Here is a 19,727-nt window from a genome sequence, read left to right on the forward strand (position 1 = left end):
TAACCACTGCAAGTTTGAAGACCAGTAAGGCAACTTATTAGCTGTGGGGCCTGGAATAATATGAACTAAAAAACTATCTACTCAAAACAGTCCCAATATGAGTGCTTCATTGTCTTTTACAAAACTAAGTCAAATAAGGACACTTGGTGGTCCAGATTTCTTTACAAGGCCAAAACAGACAGGGAGTAGTTCAAAAATATTTCCACTGAGTGCAAAGCATTACTTATACAATTTAGAAATCACACCATGAAAATGTTAGATAAATAATACTTTTTCTCCCCCAAATATATCCTCTGATGTTGAAATAACACCTACCACCATTTTCATCTCCATTATTATTGTTTGTCTCAGCCATTTCAGTGCCATCTAACTCAGATTCACATCCTAAATCCAAAGTTCCATCAGTGGGGCATGTTGATTCTTCTTTCTACAGTTAAAAAAGAAAAAGAAAACTAAAATCAAAAAGAAAAAAAATCAATCATGATCCTGGTGCATCTCCAAAAATAGATTACTGCAGTGTATTGCATGCTTACATTTCAAAAAACAGAATAAAATAAAAAACACTTGTAAATGAGTTACTTCAGAGGAAGAAGTTAAAATAGACCTTTATGAGACAACTTGCAAACAAAAAACAAAAAAGCTATTTTGTGAAGTCATAATATATTCTTTATTTAAAAACTGTCAAATAAAATGAAAATTCTTTCACCTTTTTTTTCTTTAATAACAGAAACAAGTTTGTTTGGCTGTTAAAAATGCTAGTCTTCCAGTTGAATGTCCAGAGTGCTGCAGCAAAACAAATCCTTTCATGTTTCTCTTTTGCCTTTGCCTGTTTCCTGAATTCAAATAGCTGAGGCAACCTGGAGCTCACAAGCATGGGAGTGATTGTGAATACCTGGATTTGTGCCAAGAATATCTCCAGATTTAAAGCAAAACAGCAGCATTTGTTTTAGTAAATTAGAAAATGGAGCTTCTGTAACCCATTAATTCAATCACAAATGTAAAATGTGTAGTTAACAGGAGCAGGTAAATGTATATGGCTTTTATTGTTTCTAAACTCTTACATGTAATTTGTCATGAATTTCAAAAGATCCTTCCCCCCCCMAAAAATTTTTAATTGATTACATTTAGACTGCCAAACGTATAATCTAACTTTATTGTTTCTCACCTCTGCTTCACATTCCCCCATTCCTATTATGAAGCCACTCTAAGTTTGATTATATATATAAAGAAAAATTTCTTTCCATCCATGACAAAACACCAAATATACACAAGAAAGAAAAAAAAAGAGGAAGAAGAAAAGAAATAGCATGCAGGCAAGATTCTTTCACTACGGTTATATTCCCAGTCAAAAATAATAATGCAATCTGTAAATTAAAAGCTGATTTATATTAGACTTGCAAATAGTTTTCCACCATTCAAAAATCAAACATTAATACAATTATTAAATGAGAAAGTCAGCGATCCTCTTGAGCTCACTGCTCACAAAACAAAGGCCTTTCTGTTAACAACTCTGAAAAAGCAGCATTTTACCTAAGCTACAACATTTTTTATACCAAATGCCAAATTCAAGAACATGTATATGCTTTCTAAGATAAAACACTCAATGTTTACTTTCATTATAAATCCTTTTATAAGACATCTGAAAGCAGTTTAAAGGACTATCAGGTCATTTCCTCTCCAAAGAATCTAATCTGTTTACCTTTATATCTATTGAGACATTCATAAAGTGGATTAATAGCTCTATGTACTTTCTATACACAAAATTTCAACTTACTTTGAGAGCATAGAGTCCCGACTTCCCGGGGATTTTGAAGAATGTTCCATCACCTACACGAGTGTTAGTGTGAAGCATTGCATTCAGGCAAGCTAATGGAGAGGTTCCACTGAAAAAYAAAATTGTGCAAAAATAAAGCAGTCCAAGATTGAGTGCCTCTTGTAAAACTGTTCCCTAGGTCTATTTTTTTAAAAGTCATACTTGCCTGGCTTTTTCTTTTTTTTTAATTCTCTCAAACCTGAAAACATCTACATTACAATAACAGGCCAGTTTCAAACTTAATCATATGCATCTGTCCCCTAGGCTCTAGGCAAAAAGTCTGTGRATTATAATTATGCTTTTCTTCGTACAGCAACCAGCTCCACATTCTAAGAGAACCAAAGTCCCAATATTTATGTGAAAATACTTTGTAAATAACACCATGAAGCCTCATTTTTAAAATGTTACAGACAATGTGGCTGCTGCACATGAATGATCAAAACAGTACCAAGTTCAAGGGCAGCTGCGTCCCACAGGATGAAAGGCAACAAAAGAACAATAAAGAGCCCAGGAAGAACACATTTAAAATTAAAAGTGATATATAGTTAAGCCTTCTCCTAACATGGTCAACATGCATTACTATACATACAAGCACATTTATACCTTCTATGATTCACTATACTTTCTGATTAAATTGTTTTAGAAATTAAGAGGTTGACCTATTCAACCATCATGGTAGTGATTAAATGTAATACTGTTGTGGAATGCATGTTAAAAGACTATTTAAAAAGAAACTCAATAGGACAAAATAGTATTTGTACACAGATCTTTCTCTAATATATGCATGTACACATCAGAAAAAGAAGCAAACGTTTTGATCCTAGATAAACCTATACCATTCTGAAAAGTTAATCTTCGAAATGGTGGGAAAGGAGGTATTCACAAAATTGTCATATTTCACATTAATTTAAAGATGAAATTTAACTACAAGATTTATAGATGTACTATCACATCTTTTTCCCCCTTTACTGACTAATGTACACAGTGTACTCAGGGACTGAACCTGAAACTGTGCTTCTTCCCTGGGGTCTTTAGCCTGCAAATGTGTTTATCTTTAACCAAGAGGAATTTTTTTATGTGGCTAAGTGGAACAATGCCTGTGCATTAAATTGTGTAGCTGAGAATTTCAGGATTAATTATATATTCAACTGTAAACCAGGATCAGGGCTTTCAAAGTCCGTCAGTCACTACTGTTCTTTATTATGCAATATGAAAATATATACAGGAGTAATGGTTCAGGCATCTATCATAACACAACATCCAATCCTTGAAAACTGCATGACTGATCTTTTTTAAATAAAACTGGACCTAAATTGTCACCTTCCATATAAAGATGTTTTCTGCCRAGCTCAATAGCTCTGTTACAACAGAATTTGTTCATAATGCACATATATTAATTTAATGGCAAGATGGATAATGTGATAATTGTTCTTCCAGTAAAAATTAAACAGCTATAAAATGTCCTCAGGATAGGAAATCCTGTCCAGTATAATTTATTTACTACTGGTCACCTAATGTATCACATTACTACAATATCTACTTCTATATTGACTTTCAGCTTATGAACTCATTCTTCATCCAAAATCAAAAAGTACAGGAAAAAATGCAGCTTGTTGACCACATCAGAAATCAAACAGAAATCCATTTTATGAGTATTCCAAATACGATCATTCAATATGAAATTTCTAAAGAGTTTCTGTTGTTTATTTTTTTCCGTGCAAATAAAACGAATCCCACATCTGGTTTTGATATAATACCATATCAGAATACAAAACTAAGTATGGTAGAAATACAAGGATACTGCTAGCAGTAGCACAGAAGACATTAAGAAATTTCTTTTAAGTTGAATTTAATGATTACTTAAAACAGCTTTGGAATAAGGAGTATACTTCTCTTTATACATTTTCCTTATTGTATTAATGTTTGACAAGGAAGGACATAAGGCATTTAACAGCAATTCTAGTTGCGTAATTTCTTCCATATGGTAACATCATTATGTGAAGCAATTTAGAATCTCACACTCTTGGGTTTTTTAGTGAAACACTATCAGAGATTAAGACTTTTTCTGCAAGGCAGAAGAAACTTGCTGACTCTGCAATAGAAGACAAACTCAATGCATGAAATAACAAGAAACAGAACTGTTCGTGCATCTATGCAATGATTTGCATCATTCTCTTATCCTCGTCTAGAAATTCTGGACTCCACACTTATTTTTAGATGTCATTAAGCAATTAAAATGATACAAGATGAATGAACTCAAAATAGAGGATCTGGCAATATCCCATGACCACTACTGTGCTCACAGCAGATATCTTAATCTTCAAACTTTAGCCAGCTGGCAAGTGGACAACAGAAACTACTCTCTGACTTACAAAGAAATCCGTATCAGCTACCGAGCCAACAAGCACTTTAACTACTGTTATGCTTGTTTCATACAGATGTCAGCAATTCCTAAATAATTTGGGCTGTTACCAAAGGGTCATATCCTCCCTTCTTGAAAACTGGACTTGGGTATAATGAGTGCAAAATAAAACACACCTTCTTAACTTCAGTTGCAAATGAAATAAAAATCAGGACACTGTGGGGTGCGATTTATTTTGAGCTAGCAGCTTGAACTGAAATTCCATGGTGCCCTCTACCAGCTATGTCAGTCAGCCTTCGGATGCAGAACTTTTACACTATTTATCACCTGTCGGGTGATGTTGCTTTAACCTATCGCAGTATTCCAAAAGTCATACATGGGAATCATCATCTGCAGCAGTATGTCTTTAAGACTGATCATCTTCTGGTGGTATGTTTTGCATAGATATATATACACACAAGCACTTTAACCACACCTGCATACTTTCAACAAGATTAAAAAAAATTAAAAGTTACTTACTTTCTATATCGATGATATGGAGTCACAACAACCAGCAACATGGGAAAAGAAATAATTTCAGATTAGCCTTCCAATATAAAAGTTGTCAATACAATTTCATCATTTAAAAGACACTAGGCATTTCAGGGTTTCGCATATGCTCTTCACCAGAATTACTATAAATTGGTAATAATCAACACCTCCTTCCAAGTATAATCACAAATTTTCTCTGTATTATAAAAGCAAGCTTCTCACCCCAATTCTGCCGGTCAAAAATATCTCCAATATTTTGTGATTCTGGGCTCCCTCTACTGGTCACGCAGTTGGAGTTACCTAAACCAAAACACCAGACTACACTATCTCTACATACAAAGCCCTGGAAAAACATGCAAGGGAAGTGCAGATTTCTGTTACTCTCTCCTTTGCCCTCCCCCCAAGCCCGGCAAAAAGCCCTAAAAAAAAATCAATAAAAATACTATTTATTTTTATATTTAAACCTTCTCAAACACACAGGGTTTTTTTTAAGAAAAACCCTGAAAACTTCTATGGTTACACTTTAATTCTAATGGTCTTTGCTAGACTGCTTGCCAAGAGAGAATGATTATCTTGGCAAACAAAAATGATTTAAATATGGAAAATAAATTGACTAAAGTCAACCTGTCCAGACAATACAGTGCGGCAGGCGGTGAAAGTTTTCTAATGCTGCCCAGACAAATCACCTCAATTCCTGGAGCAGGCGCTACCCACGAAAACGTCAGCAACTCAGCCTCCACGTGCGTGGCACAGCCCCCGTTCAGAAACCACAAGGGTTCCCGTTAGTTCTGCTTAGAACAATAACTTCTGTAATAGGAGCACTTAGCTATCATAAATGTAATTATTATTTATTTGTTTGAAATCATCTGCTCATTTTCTACAGATCCATAAATAGCCCCAAGAGAAGAACAATTTTTACTCACTGCTGGAAACAAAGAAAAACCAAAAGGCTTCACAACTGATTTCTAGACCTGATATGAAGTCACATATAATCAAATATGGTTATAATGCATGTAGGTCAGACCAGTTTGGGAGGGATCGCAAGCCCTCTGGAAGATGGGACGTAAAGTCAGAAATATCTTGATGAACTGGAGCGAGAATTAAAAGTCAACATGATGAATTCAGTCAAAAGAAATGCAAATTGCTATATCATGGAATGTGAAATCAAATGCTGAAAATGCATTTTTTCACGGGAAGCTGAAGGGCTAGACATAAGCACAATGAAATGGATCAGAAGGCAACTACACCACAAATTGTATTAATAGAAAGTGTCAATTGGATGTCATCTGTGAGACTCAAGAGGTAAAGACTCTATTACATTTACTGCTAGTGGTTAGCTACCAAATTCTGGACCCTATTTAAGAGATGTAGACAAAAATTAGAAAGTCTAGAGAAGAACCATATGAGTGATAACAGATACAGAAAATATGACTTATGAGGAAAGGCTGCAGAAAACAGATTTGCATGGTCCAGAAAAGAGAAGAGCAAAAGAAGGCATAATTGTAATTTTTCCAAAAATGTAAAAGGCAGTGGTAAGGCAATAGAGATAAATGTTCTTTATGACTGCTAGGGGAAGAAAAAGAATATTCAGAGATATTCTAAAAGTGTGAAAATTGCTGTTGTTTTTTTAATTGACACCAAAACAGGACAAGGGAGCTAGTAGAATGAGCTTCATCAGAAGATTAGATAAATACCTGTTCTGGCTGGTACATACACTGAAACCTACCTCAGTGTTAAAAGTTTGTATTGAATGATCTCTTAAGAATGTGTCCAGCACTATATCCTAGGACTCTCTATCTCTTTATTAAATCAAAATTTTGTTTGAGCAGGAGATTAACCATATATCCTAAATGTATTTTTTCCAACATATTCAGCAGCCTGAAATGCTGGAGAATTGACTAGATGTCTAGATGTGCACTGCTTGCTCAAGTATTTTATAAAACAATACACACAGTCCTGCATGCCCAGGTTGATGGACTCAAAGAAAAAACATTCCACCATCTTCAAGGAGTTATGTGCCTGTGGGCTTGCTATCATGTTCCAGTAAAATGCCAAAACTTGCCAYAAAAAATTGTAGCCATGACCTAGCTTGGGAGTGACATGGAAACCTCCCAGGAACCTAAGCAGCAATGCCAAGATAACTGCCCGATACGTCAAGAAGACAGGGAAGGGGTGGTGACTCTTCCAGAGTCTCTCTCCCCCCACAGCCATGCTTGACTAAGCTGGCACTGCTGCAGCTGCCGCAGCCACCAAGGCCAAGGCAAGCACTTCCAACCTGGGCTCCAGGGGGCAACCAGGTCCAATGAACAGAAAACTGAATCCTCCCACCACCATATTTAAATATATTGTGCTGTGTTTAAATGGTACAGGCACAGAATCATTCCCTTGGCATAGGTGGAAGTAGAGAGCACAAAATAAAGGGCTGAGAATGACACTGATCAGTGCAGGATTTCCAGTCAACTATCTGCAAACCCTTCAACAATAAAAGCTTCAATGTTAGTCTAAATAAATTAAATCAGATGATGCTGAAATCTTGCCCTCATTTCACTGCCTTCTCTGGATATTTTGTAGATCACTGGATAGGAAGACTGTAAGTAGTATATTCACTTTCTCATCCAGTGTTACATATAGAGCAGGTGTGCCAGATAAAATTTCATTCAGATTCATCCTTCTTTCAATAGACCGCAAAACCACAGACTAAACAGCTTAATCCAAACTAAACCAATTTAAATCATCAAATAGACAATTTGATTTGAAAAATCAATTTAAATCTTGCTTTCATATTTTTTCAACTTATTTTTCTATTGAAAGGTTAATTCTTTCATTGCTTGAAATGATTAAAATACCTCAATCAGCAATTAAATAGACCTTTACACAACAGGTAATATTACTTTTTGCTAATTAGGAGATTAGGCTATATATATACATGCAGCAATTTTATAACTTAACTTACAAAAATTAATCTAAATTGAGGTTAAAAAAGTAATGACATATTATTTACTAGATGATTACAAGTGCTTGTATATTTGTGTCGAGCTATCTTTGAAAAGAAATTGGCATTTGATTAAAAAATTGTCTTTTAAACACTGAATGAAAATACATTAAATGTGTTGGATAAAAAAAGGAAAAAGGGGGACTTTTCAAAATATTACACATCTAACAATCTATAAAACAATGAAAGCATTATCTGTAGTTAGGGAACCAACTATTATTTTTATGTAGACTAGTGAAACTGTAGGGCTGGTAGATCTCAGCCTCTCGCACAAAGTTGTTATTCATAAGTTGGAACAAGAAAAGCATTTTTGCTGTTTGAACTTCCAATCAGATTCTGAATTTTAAAGGAACTACTTATTTGCACTACAGAAAATACTCTTGATATCTACAGTAGGTACGACTGTCAGAACTAGTTAAGTTCTAAAGTCTTAACCACACAATTCCCTTATACAGTGGCTTGCTAAGATTTTGTAGGAAGTAAAGTGCATACCGATAGAAAACTATTTATACAGTTTGAATAAATTATAATTAAGCTCTAATCTTAATATAAATTCTACCAATTACATATTTAAATGTATTTTTAAAGGAGTTGAATTTATATTAATTTTAAATTTATTTTAAAATCAATTTTATCCATGTTAGCCAAAATTAACATTGGTTTTGTTCTCATTTAGGAAGTGCCCTAAACAAAATGTTTACATCTCTGGTCCTACGCAAGCTTCACACTCAGGACCTGAACTTCAGACTTAGCATATCACAAACACAACTACTATTCTTGAGCAGACTAGGTAGCCAGAAACCTTATAGCTATCAGGCAACTAGACAGATCAGTACAACTGCTTCCATCATAAAGTCTCAAAGACTGCAAACAAAGCCTAAAAGATGATAAGAGACCACTCTCATTATATATACACACTACTGACATCACTTCAGACCAAACCCTCAGATGTTTTGTTTTTCTAAACCAGATGAAGAGAGAGGTAAATATATTAGTATGATGGAAAGACCAAACACCAGTACAGACATGATAAAACATAATACATTCCTCATAAACTATTCTGAGCCTGTCTCACAAGCTAATAGAACTTACCTATCAGCTTTCACTGAAGTTAACCAAAGCAGTAAACCCCAAATATCTAAAGAGAAGAACCTAGCAATGAACTTGAACATTGCCCTTTGTAACTTGTGAAGGAGTTACAAGGACTGGAATCACAGTTGATATACAGGCATATCTCGGAGATATTGTGGGTTCTGTTCCAGACCACCGCAATAAAGCAAATATCACAATAAACCGAGTCACACACATTTTTTGGTTTCCCAGGGCATATAAAAGTTATGCTTACACTATACTGCAGTCTATTAAGTGTGCAATAGCATTATGTCTAAGAAAACAATGTACATACCTTAATTAAAAAATACTTTATTGCTAAAAGAATGCTAACCATCTTCTGAGCCTTCAGCGAGTCATCATCTCTTTGCTGATGGAGGGGCTTGCCTCGATGTTGATGGCTGCTGACAGATCACAGTGGTGGTGGTTGCTGAAGGTTGGGGTGGCTGTGGCAATTTCTTAAAGTAAGACAGCAATGAAGTTTGCCGCATTGATTGACTCTTCTTTTCACAAAGGATTGCTCTKYAGCATGCGATGCTGTTTGATAGCATTTTACCCACAATGGAACTTCCTTCAAAATTGGAGTCAATCCTCTCAAACCCTGCTGCTGCTTTATCAACTAAGTTTGTGTAATATTCTAAATCCTTTGTTGTCATTTCAACAATGTTCCCAGCATCTTCACCAGGAGTAGATTCCATCTCAAGAAACCACTTTCTTTGCTCACCCATAAGAAGCAACTCCTCATCCGTTAAAGTTTTATCATGAGATTGCAGCAATTCAGTCACATCTTCAGGCTCCCCTTCTAATTCTAGTTCTCTTGCTGTCAGCCTGTCCTTTGAAGCTTTGAAGCCAGGCATTGACTTCTCCTCTCTAGCTGGGAAAGTCCTAGATGGCATCTTCTTTCAACAGAAGGCTGTTTCACCTACCTTGAAAATCTGTTGTTTAGTGTAGCCACCTCATCAATTCTCTTAGCTAGATCTTCTCGATGACTTGCTGCAGCTTCTACATCAGCACTTGCTGCTTCACCTTGCGCTTTTATGTTATGGAGACGGCTTCTTTCCTTAAACCTCATGCACCAACCGCTGCTACCTTCCATCTTTTCTCCTGCAGCTTCCTCACCCCTCTCAGCCTTCACAGAATTGAAGAGAGTCAGGGCCTTGCTCTGGATTAGGCTTGGCCTTAAGGGAATGTTGTGGCTGGTTTGATCTTCTCTCCAGGCCACTAAAGCTTTCCCCATACCAGCAAGAAGGCTGTTCCGCTTTCTTGTCATTTGTGTGTTCACTGGAGTAGCACTCTGAATTTCCTTCATGACCTTTTCCTTTGCATTCACAACTTGGCTACCTGTTTGGCGCAGGAGGCCCAGCTTTCAGCCTGTCCCGGCTTTCGACATGCCTTCCTCACTGAGCTTCATCATTTCTAGCTTTTGATTTCAAGTGAGAGATGTGCGACTCTTCCTTTCCCTTGAACTCTTAGAGGCCATTGTAGGGTTATTAGTTGCCCTAACTTCAATATTGTTGTGTCTCAGGGAATAGGGAGGCCCGAGGAGAGGGAGAGAGACGGGGGAACGGCTGGTTGGTGGAGCAGTCACAACACACACAACATTTCTCGATTAAGGTTGCCATCTTACATGGGCGYGGTTCGTGGTGCCCCAAAACAATTACAATAGTAACATCAAAGATCACCGATCACAGATCACCATAACAGATATAATAATAATGAAAAAGTTTGAAATATTGCGAGAATTACCAAAATGCGACACAGAGACACAAAGTGAGCACATGCTGTTGGAAAAATGGTGCCGATAGACTTGCTCAACRCAGGGTTGCCACAAACCTTCAATTTGTAAAAAACGCAGCATCTGCAAAGCGCAATAAAGTGAAGCACAATAAAACAAGGTATGTATCTGTATGTATCTGATATATCACAAAGAAAATTTATCTTTCCATTTTCCTTTGAAAATGAAATAATCTGGAGGAATACTTGAGAGAAATCCAGCGCGCACACTATGTTCAAGCCAAGTACAACACAAGAATAACTTTCTCATTCTGTAGCAGGATAATAGGAAAAGCTATTCAAAATCTCATTTATAAACTCACCTAGCCTGTTCTGAAACCAAAAGAAAAACCAAATCTGAAATCAGGCAAGGAGCCATAGCTGAAGCTGCTTCTGCGGAACTAACGGGTGTCCTCTATCTATTACCAGACTGTCTCTGAGGCATTAAACATCTCTCTCTCTCCTTGGTGGAGTGGCAAGCAACCACCCAGAAGAACACACAAAGATTATTTAAGTCTTCTGTGAAAGAACATACATAATAAACAAATATGCCTCTACCCTTAAGACCTATCCCTAACACTTCTAGCATGCTCCCACATGAATCAGTTCTCCTTCTWGAGTTTTTGTAAATCTACTTCAAGGCACCATGTGCATTACTTACATGACGTGCACTCACTCGGCACAGCACAAAGCTAGTAAAGCTTTAGCCATATGTCATCATGTATAACCAAGGTTGACAAGTGAACAAAACTAACAGCTGAAGGTGAATGTGAGCAAAACACAGGGGATGCGGGTAAGAAAAGGATGGGTTTGCTTGCTTGTTTCGGAATTTGCCAGTTTGGTTGCCTTAGCCCACATGCAGTCACAAGTGGCCACTCAACCATTTAATCTAAAAAGATACTTTGGTTTCTCAGTAAAGCAAAGCTCTCGTACATGACTATCTATGAATATATACTCTAATTATCTCTCAGTAGCTAAAAGTTTGGCCCACTCTTGCAAATGATGACCTAGCCTTAGTTTTTTATCACCTCTTGGTTGTACTGCAACAGTATGGTATATCTCATCTTTTTTTTTTCCTCAGAGGTAAGGACTACTGAAAACACATCAGATCTGCCCTCTATTCTGTACAATGGCCTTTTATAGACATTTTAATCAAGTTCAGCATTTCCACCCTTACCTCTAAAACACTCTGGGGGCTGAGGTCAGGATATATAATGTTCTGGTACTCCATAACATGAATAAGGAACCTTTTTGATATCTAAAGCAAAATACATTGTAGCTCCTGGTTCTGGCACTTCTGAGTGTCAAAGCTGGTGACAGTAAGCACATTAATGTTTCAAAAAAAAAAAAAAAAGGACTCATCTAAAACAATAAAATGAACATCCCCAGGAACTAAAGTTCATCACAAATAGTACTCCTTATTCCAGCTAGGTTGGATTTTTTTCCTACCATGTTCTCTCTCAACACACAACACTAGAAAGCCTTTATATGTAAAAGTTTCAGAACCTATATAATATGTAAAAGTGTTCCTGAACATAATTTCACAGATCATGTGAAAAGTAAGAGTTATTGCCAAGGATTTTTCACCTAAGATTTTTTTCTTAAAAACAATTTTTTTCTTAAAAAAAATTAATATGAAGATACAAATTTCCTTCAGATTTAGAATGTACTTGAAAACAAGTTGCTAGTAGAAGGTAAGTGAATTTGAAGAGAAAAACAGAAAAACATATCATACCAATGCGACATTATAAACTACAGACAGAAAGATACAAACATGCTTTACTAAAATTGAAATATCCCTTCCTATTGTTTTTGCTGATTACCCTTGCCCTTTGTCAGCCATTCTTTTGAGTAGGTCATCCTGAATGTCCTTAATGATCTAAAAAGTATGCTTGTAACACCATCACACCTCTTCAAATGACATCCACATATGGCAACAAGCATTCCTCAACCAGAAAGGAAGCAAGAATACAAGTTTTATAGAGAATGTTTATAATTTTCGGTGTTCTGTAACATTTGGGGAAACCCAGAAAAGCAAAATCTCAAAGCAAGGATACATAGTAAACCTATCTCCATACTATGAAAATCCTTCCTGTTGTGTTAGAAGTAATACAAATAACACAAGAATAAAACAATGCTAACAAAAAAAACATTTAAAATGTGTTTTTGAAAGACACAGGCAAAGATTAAAAGAGTCCCTTTTGAAATCATTCTAAAAGAAAAATGTTTCAGAAAGAAAATTATACCAAAAGAGCAAGAAATCAGCATGCATCAGAGATGGTCACATCAGATGAGAGCTAAAATATGAGCCAAGGTATCCTCTGGGCAGAAAACACCCTCCTCATTCAACACAGCTTGAAAGAAACTATTTGATTTCTTTGTGTAACAAATTCTTATACTTGTCAAATAATACAATTCTCTCTGACAGCTACTTCCTAAGCAAGAATATATGATTTTTCTTTTCTCTTTTGATAAAATATTTCCTTTTAGTAGTCCTAACTGATTTTATTAAAAAACAGTAGTAGTATTATTATTCATTTTGTACTCTAATACCAATGACCAATGTGAAGGACAAAATTATAATGAAAGGAAAAAGATGAATTCTTGACACACAAAAGAAACTATGGAGTAGAGGTTAAAAATTGCTTTCCTAAAGAAACCATGGTTTTGATACATATGATGTCTTATTTTAGCATCAGATTTCACAGGCCCTTGTGGGTTTTAAATACATATGTTTAGAAAAATGAAGTAATGACTGTGCTACAATCAGAAATGTACTAAACCCAAGAAAAACATTGCCACAAAATGTGCAATGTATAAAATGAAAAAAGCAACCCTTCCAAGTATTCTTGGCTTCAAAGTTGAGTTAAGTTTGCTTACTCTTCAACAAAAAATTAAGGTGGAAAGTAAAGTGACTATGCTGAACAAGACATGGTCAGTAATCACTGAGTGCCCTTCGGCCTCTAAAATTTAATCATCCTACATGAGGGACCTGTATGAAGTTATCCCAAATTCTGTTGTTTAATTTGGCTTTTTAATTGGCCAGTCTCCACAACGACAACTTTCTCTGTACTTCTTTGAGAATATCTTATATGTGTTACTGAGGTTTAACTGGATTAACAAATGCTAAGTAAAATATACCCCCCCCGACTCCCCCCCAAAAGTTATTGCCATTTTAAAGAACATTCAGCTCCACCAAAGTTCACAGACTAATATAATCATAGAGTCATGTAGATTGAAGGGACTTCCAGAAGTCAACTAGTCCAACCTCATACTCAAAGCAGGGTCACTTGGATCAAGACCTTGTCCAATCAAGTTTTGTGCAATCTCCAAGAATGGAGACTACAACGTCTCTCGACAACCTCTTCCCGCACTCTCACTGTGACATATTTTTCTTAATATCAGGTCAGGACTTCCCGTGTTCCAACTCGTGTCCATCGCCTCTCGTGCTACCACTGTGCATTCCAAGAAGAGCCTGACTCTCTCTTCTCTCCAGCCTCCCACTAGCTAGCTGTGGACTACCATGAGATCCCCCCGACCCTTCTCTTCCTCAGCCTGAACAAGCCCAGCTCTCAGCATCTCCTCATACAGCATATGCTCCAGACGACAGACCATCTTGGTGGCCCTCCACTCATTCCAGTATGTGAATGTCTTCCTTGTACTGGGGGGTCCAAAACTGGACACAGTACTCCAGATGTGGTCTCACCAGTGCTGACTACGTAGAAGGAAAGGATCCGTTTCCTCCCAATATTGGCTTGGCCTTCTTTGCTGCAAGGGTACWCTGCTGACATTGAGCTTGTTGACTACCAAGACTCCCAGATCATTTATGCAAAGTTCCTTTCTAGCCAGTCAGTCCCCAACATGTACTGGCGCATGGATTATTATGTCCCAGATGCAGGATTTTGATGTTTCCTGTGATTAATTTTATGATGTTCCTTTTAGCGCATTTCTCTGCTGTCTCTGTCCCTCTGAACAGCAGTCCTGCTCTTTGGTGCATCTACCACTGTCCCCAGTTAAGTATCATCCCCAAACTTCTAGGTACTTCACTCTGTCCCATAGTTCAGGTCTTTAATAGCAACACTCAACAGTATCAGCCCCAATATCACAGTTTGAGTAACACCACTAGTAACTGGTCACCAGTTGGAGTGACCAGTAGCTTTCCTGGACCCCTTTGTCCATAGTCTCATGATCACTGGGGCCCAGGCTGCCATCCAACTTCACACCTTCAACCTTCCTTGTTCATGTGTAACAAGTCCAGCAGAGCATGTTCCCTAGTTGGCTCATCAATCACCTCCATCAAGAAACTGCCTTCCAAAAATCTCCTGGCTTACTTGCGTCCCCTGTGACTACTGTGGTCTGCAATTGCAAGGCCTCCAGCAGTTATCTAAAAGAGGCCTCGTCTACTTCCTCTTCTTGGTCAGGTGGTTTGTAGCAGATGCCTACTGCAATGTTACCCGTGTTGTTCTGTCCTCTGATCTCTCTCATAAGTTCTCAACTGGTTCCAAGGCAAAGCTCTGTGCTTTCAAGCCTTTCCTTTGCATACAGTGCCCCACCTTGCCAGCCTGTATCCATCCATGGCAGCACTCAAGTTGTGTGAACTATCCCACCACATCTTTGTAAACCCAATGAGCTCCGCAAGTGTGCCCACACTATCAATTTCTCCCGTTTGTTTCCCACGTTCTGTGCAGTTGTGTACAGATACTTGAAATGGACACCCCAGCCATGCTGCTTGCAAAAGGAAGTGTAAGAGTTTTCCCAAACATGCTGTTCCCCAGACACTTCCTCAGTATCCCTCATGCTGTCACTTCTCTTCAGATGTGCCAGGGACAGTTGCTGGTGACCATGCCCTGTGGTGCGTCAGTATCATTGCTGCACAGTGCTAAGCAGTCCCACACTGTCCTGAGCTGAGCTTCTGGGCCCTTCTGTGCTCCTGCTGTACTAATGACTCTGACAATGGCTTGGTCTCTGTCAGCTCCCTGCTTCCTGTGCTTTGGGGGCTGCACTCCTGCCTACCAGTTATACAGCTGTACCCCAAGCACTAGTCAAATAGGTGATTGACATTGTTTGATCAACAGTCAGTAGAAGATAAAATACACTGGTAGTCCCTACTCAGGAAGTAGCCAACAAAAGTTGTTTGTAAGAGCTGACAGAGGCAAAAGCCTCTAGAAGCTAGTCCTCACCTGCAGCAGCAAGACACCTGAAGTTCCCAGAAGCAGCAGCTTGCAGAAGACATTCCCTAAAGCTTCCTGAAGAAGCCTGGAAACTGCTGCGACAACTGCTAGGTCTATGATGAGCTGACTCTGCTGCAGATTGGGAACAAGCTGACAAAACATAGCGCAAAAGAACTGCAGGAGTTCTGAGGCATTACGCCACCCACAAAGGAAGCCCATGAAGCACCTGAAAGGGGCTTCATTAACTCTGCTGCACAGTCAAAAAGTAAAAAGAAGGCAGAACAAATTGCTGCCAAAAATCCACTATGGGGCAAGTCTAGTTCAGAAGGCTGAGTAGGATATCTACTTCAGCATGCAATACCAGGAAAGCAATCATGATGCAGCCATAGCTTTGAGCCACAGTTCTCCACTGAGTGATCAGAAGAGTCTCCAGCCTCTCTTAGCATCTACAGCAGAGGATTTTGTTACCACAATTGTGCCAGCGACAAGACATCACCTTGCAGTTATGCCAGCAGTAACGCATGCGTGTGCCTGTATGTGAGGCAATGGGGTGGTTTCCACTTACACCAACAAGCTGCACACCAAGCTTAATGCCAGGCTCGTGTCACTTTGAGCCAGCTCTGCCCCTCAAAGCAGCCGCCGAACTTCCCTCTAAGGCACCCTGACTGCTCCCGCCTGCCTCTGTGCCATCCTTTTTCTTTCCCTTCCTCCCTTTCTTTTTTTTCTTTTCTGTAACTCAGGGCGGCTAGATTATTATTCTTTCGGCTGCAATATTGGCTTACAGTAACTGGAGAAGGCCGGCCCCCGACCGACACAACTGGTTCCCATTTCATACTCCTCAGAGCGAGGCCTGTATTTCACCCGTTGTCAGATGCAGCTGGCTGGCCCAAGCCGGAGCCCCGTGGGCTGCTGCAGTGGCATGCAAAGAGGCAGAGGCGGGGGCCCGGCCCTGCTGAGGGCAGGCAGGGTTACTACCATGTGGCCCGTGCCTGCGGGAGCCCCGCGCATCCTTCTGCGCAAGCCTAGGGTCGCAGCCCCGCTCCTTTACGTGAGCTCGCTGCGGTTTTCCAATTACTGCCATTAAAACCAACTGCAGCTAAATTTATCAGAATAGAATAGGTGCTTGCGTATAGACATCTCCTTCCAGCTTTCCCCTGGTAACAGAAAGAAAACACAGGAAACAAAACAAAACATACCATTAAGCCCCGTTGGAATTAAATTTTAAAAGATAAACATATTTCAGAGAAAAGAAGAAGGGCTAAATCATTACAGTATTTAACCACTTAAAAGAAATAATAATCCACAAGTACTGCTAAGCAAAGTTCACTAACCACTACACAATTTTAAAATGCTGTTTATATTTGATGAGAATTACAGATTTTTTTCTTTCACTTTCAGGAATCTTTAAATCTTGAATAAGTTATTGAATATTGAGCTACCAGACTGTAATATGAGATTATTTTATAAAAAATATTACTCCCTGATTGCAAGGACAGCATTAAAACAAATTGCTGTACAGAATTTAAAAGTGATTAATTTTTCTTTCTCTAATTTCACTACCAAGAATCTTATTAAGCTGCAGTTATCCTAATGAAATTGTTTTATTATCTTAGGCCATTCTTTAAAAATTGACATGTGCCAACACACTGGGCTCTTGGAGTTTGTTATGTTGTGTCATTTCACCCATACAATCCATCTGCCTAAGTGATCACTTTTCTGAATCAATAAGGAAGTTTTTAATTCTTAGTACAGTTTCTATGGAAATTTTTACCTGAAAAGAATGTATCCATTCACTGAATACCAATGCTGAAACTACCAAAGCTGAGTTATTTTAATGTAGGGATTTTAGTGTTTCTACATGGTAGAAAGTGGTTTCCAAGGTCTCGGTTACCAGATACCAGAACCACATACAAGCTCTCCCAGCCACTTAAAAATTTTGTCTTTGCTTCTAACAGCATTCAAGTACACATTCCTTGACCCCAGTGGACTTGTTTGGATTTCTTTCCTTTTTATTGTTTGTTTTGGACTTTCTTTCCTTCTTTTAAAAATAACTAAAATCCAGTGAAAAGCTTTAGAAAAATACTCTGCTTGGAAATAATTCTGATCCCATGCTATATCTTCATTCACCTCACTTGAATCACCTCTCAGTTCCCATAAACAACATTTAAGTATAAATGAGAAGTCCCTGTTTCTGTGCCTTATTCCTCAAAAGTCTGCATCTGTGATATCAAAGGCATGCCCACAGCAAATACAAAGTTGAAATCAGAAGACTAACTTCAAATACAGAGGACGAAAAAAAAAAAAAACCCTACATCTCACACAGCAGGAGCACACGAAGAAAGGAATGAAGACGTTTTCACGGAAAGGCCGTAAGAAACAAAACCTGGATATTAGAAAACTAGAAAAGAGTTGGAAAGTGCAGCCAAGAAGAACTGAGGAAGGTACCCATAGAATATTGCATTGAGCATTTTCCCAAAGCTATATAAGAAGAATTTGCAAATCATTAAATTGGAATTACAACGATACATTTAGCTCTGAGATGCACAACATGTCTAACTGGTAAGTTAGGCTCATTCATCATTTTTGGAAAAAGCAAAACAAAAAAAATAGTAATTCAAACAATTGAGATTTAAAAATAATGACTGCTACAGAGTGTGGTGAACACAACACAATCAGCTCAGTAGCAGAATCAGATCAGTATTCAAAACAGAGAACACCTAGCACTTCTTTTTCCTTCTCAATAACAAAAATTCAGGAAATCACCATAGGGTTTTGTTTGTTTCTTTCTTCCAGTAATTAATGGCTTCCTGATTTTTGATCGCTGCATGACTTTTAAGTGAGTGACAGAACTTAAAATTTTTGAAACTGAATCCCAAATTCTATGATAATTAGGAAAAAATGTCATATCTATTTTTAGCATCCAAAATAAAGTTTTCAACCCACAAAGAAAAAGATTAAATTAGAACGTATAGCAGAACCACTTATTTCTGCATCTTCATTTCATACTCAAGTATGATAATAATTACTTAAAACAATTTTTTAAAATCTCTTATATCAAGTGAATGAAATGAAAAAAAATTCCTTCCATTAAAAAAGGATTTTCTCAATATGCTTGTATTCAAAGAGTAATTCAACACTTGAGTATGTTTTTCTCAACCAACAATACAGGTAGAAAATCAAATTGATATAAAGAATGAGGTAGCTGGGAGCAACCACAAATAAGTAACACATCCAAAAAGAAAATTACCATTTTCTGGTAATATTTATTCCTACAAAAATACTTCTGCAAGAATGAAGATATTTTTGTATTTTACATTAAAATAATGTAACTAGTATAAGTTTGCTGCCTAATAAGAGTTAAGTATGTCCTTAAAATATTCTTGTTAAGTGCCCTTTTCTGTAAGGAAAGTCTGGAAATAAATACAGAATGGGTAATCACAGTACATCTTGTAACTTTAAAAAAATATAGCAACATATGTTTTATCATATTGGTTCAAATTAAAGTATTTGGGGGGGATGTAAAACATTTAAGTTATACTTGTTTGTGCATAAGGGAGTTTAACTTGGCAAAACGGCAYAGCAAAAGGTTCTTTCCTTCCCTCAAAGCACTGAGCAGATACTTTTAGTCTTGTGTTTTAACTTAATCCATCTGTTGTTGCAATTCAAACTATTAGTAGACCTCTTTATTCTTTTTTTGACCTACAACAGTTCATTAAGTCTGGAACTGACAGTTTCTATTTAACATATAACTAAAAATCAATCTAATTTCAAAATGTCACAGAAATAGCTTTTACATTACAACAATATTAGCCATCAAATAATTTGGAAAACCAAAGCACTGATGGCTAAAATAAATAAATAGAAATTTTAGACTGGCCATAGTTGCTAGGGCTGATCATTCCAGCTGAAGGGAATTTTGATTCTGCTGAAGTCAATAATAAATTCCCTTTGAATGAAGAGCTGAGGCACACACAT

At 37.5% G+C, this 19,727-nt stretch overlaps 1 protein-coding gene across 1 annotated transcript in view; it reads right to left on the bottom strand.

Moving 5' to 3' along the window:
• ASXL3 (ASXL transcriptional regulator 3) overlaps positions 1 to 19,727 on the bottom strand; it is a 105,921-nt gene that overhangs the window by 72,040 nt on the left and 14,154 nt on the right. Inside the window, 2 exon segments of the mRNA XM_026072834.1 lie at positions 316 to 427; positions 1,775 to 1,883. Coding sequence (XP_025928619.1) covers positions 316 to 427; positions 1,775 to 1,883 — 221 coding nt within the window.

The sequence above is a fragment of the Apteryx rowi genome, unplaced genomic scaffold (genome assembly GCF_003343035.1).
Source record: "Apteryx rowi isolate R43461 unplaced genomic scaffold, aptRow1 scaffold_352, whole genome shotgun sequence".
NCBI lineage: Eukaryota > Metazoa > Chordata > Aves > Apterygiformes > Apterygidae > Apteryx > Apteryx rowi.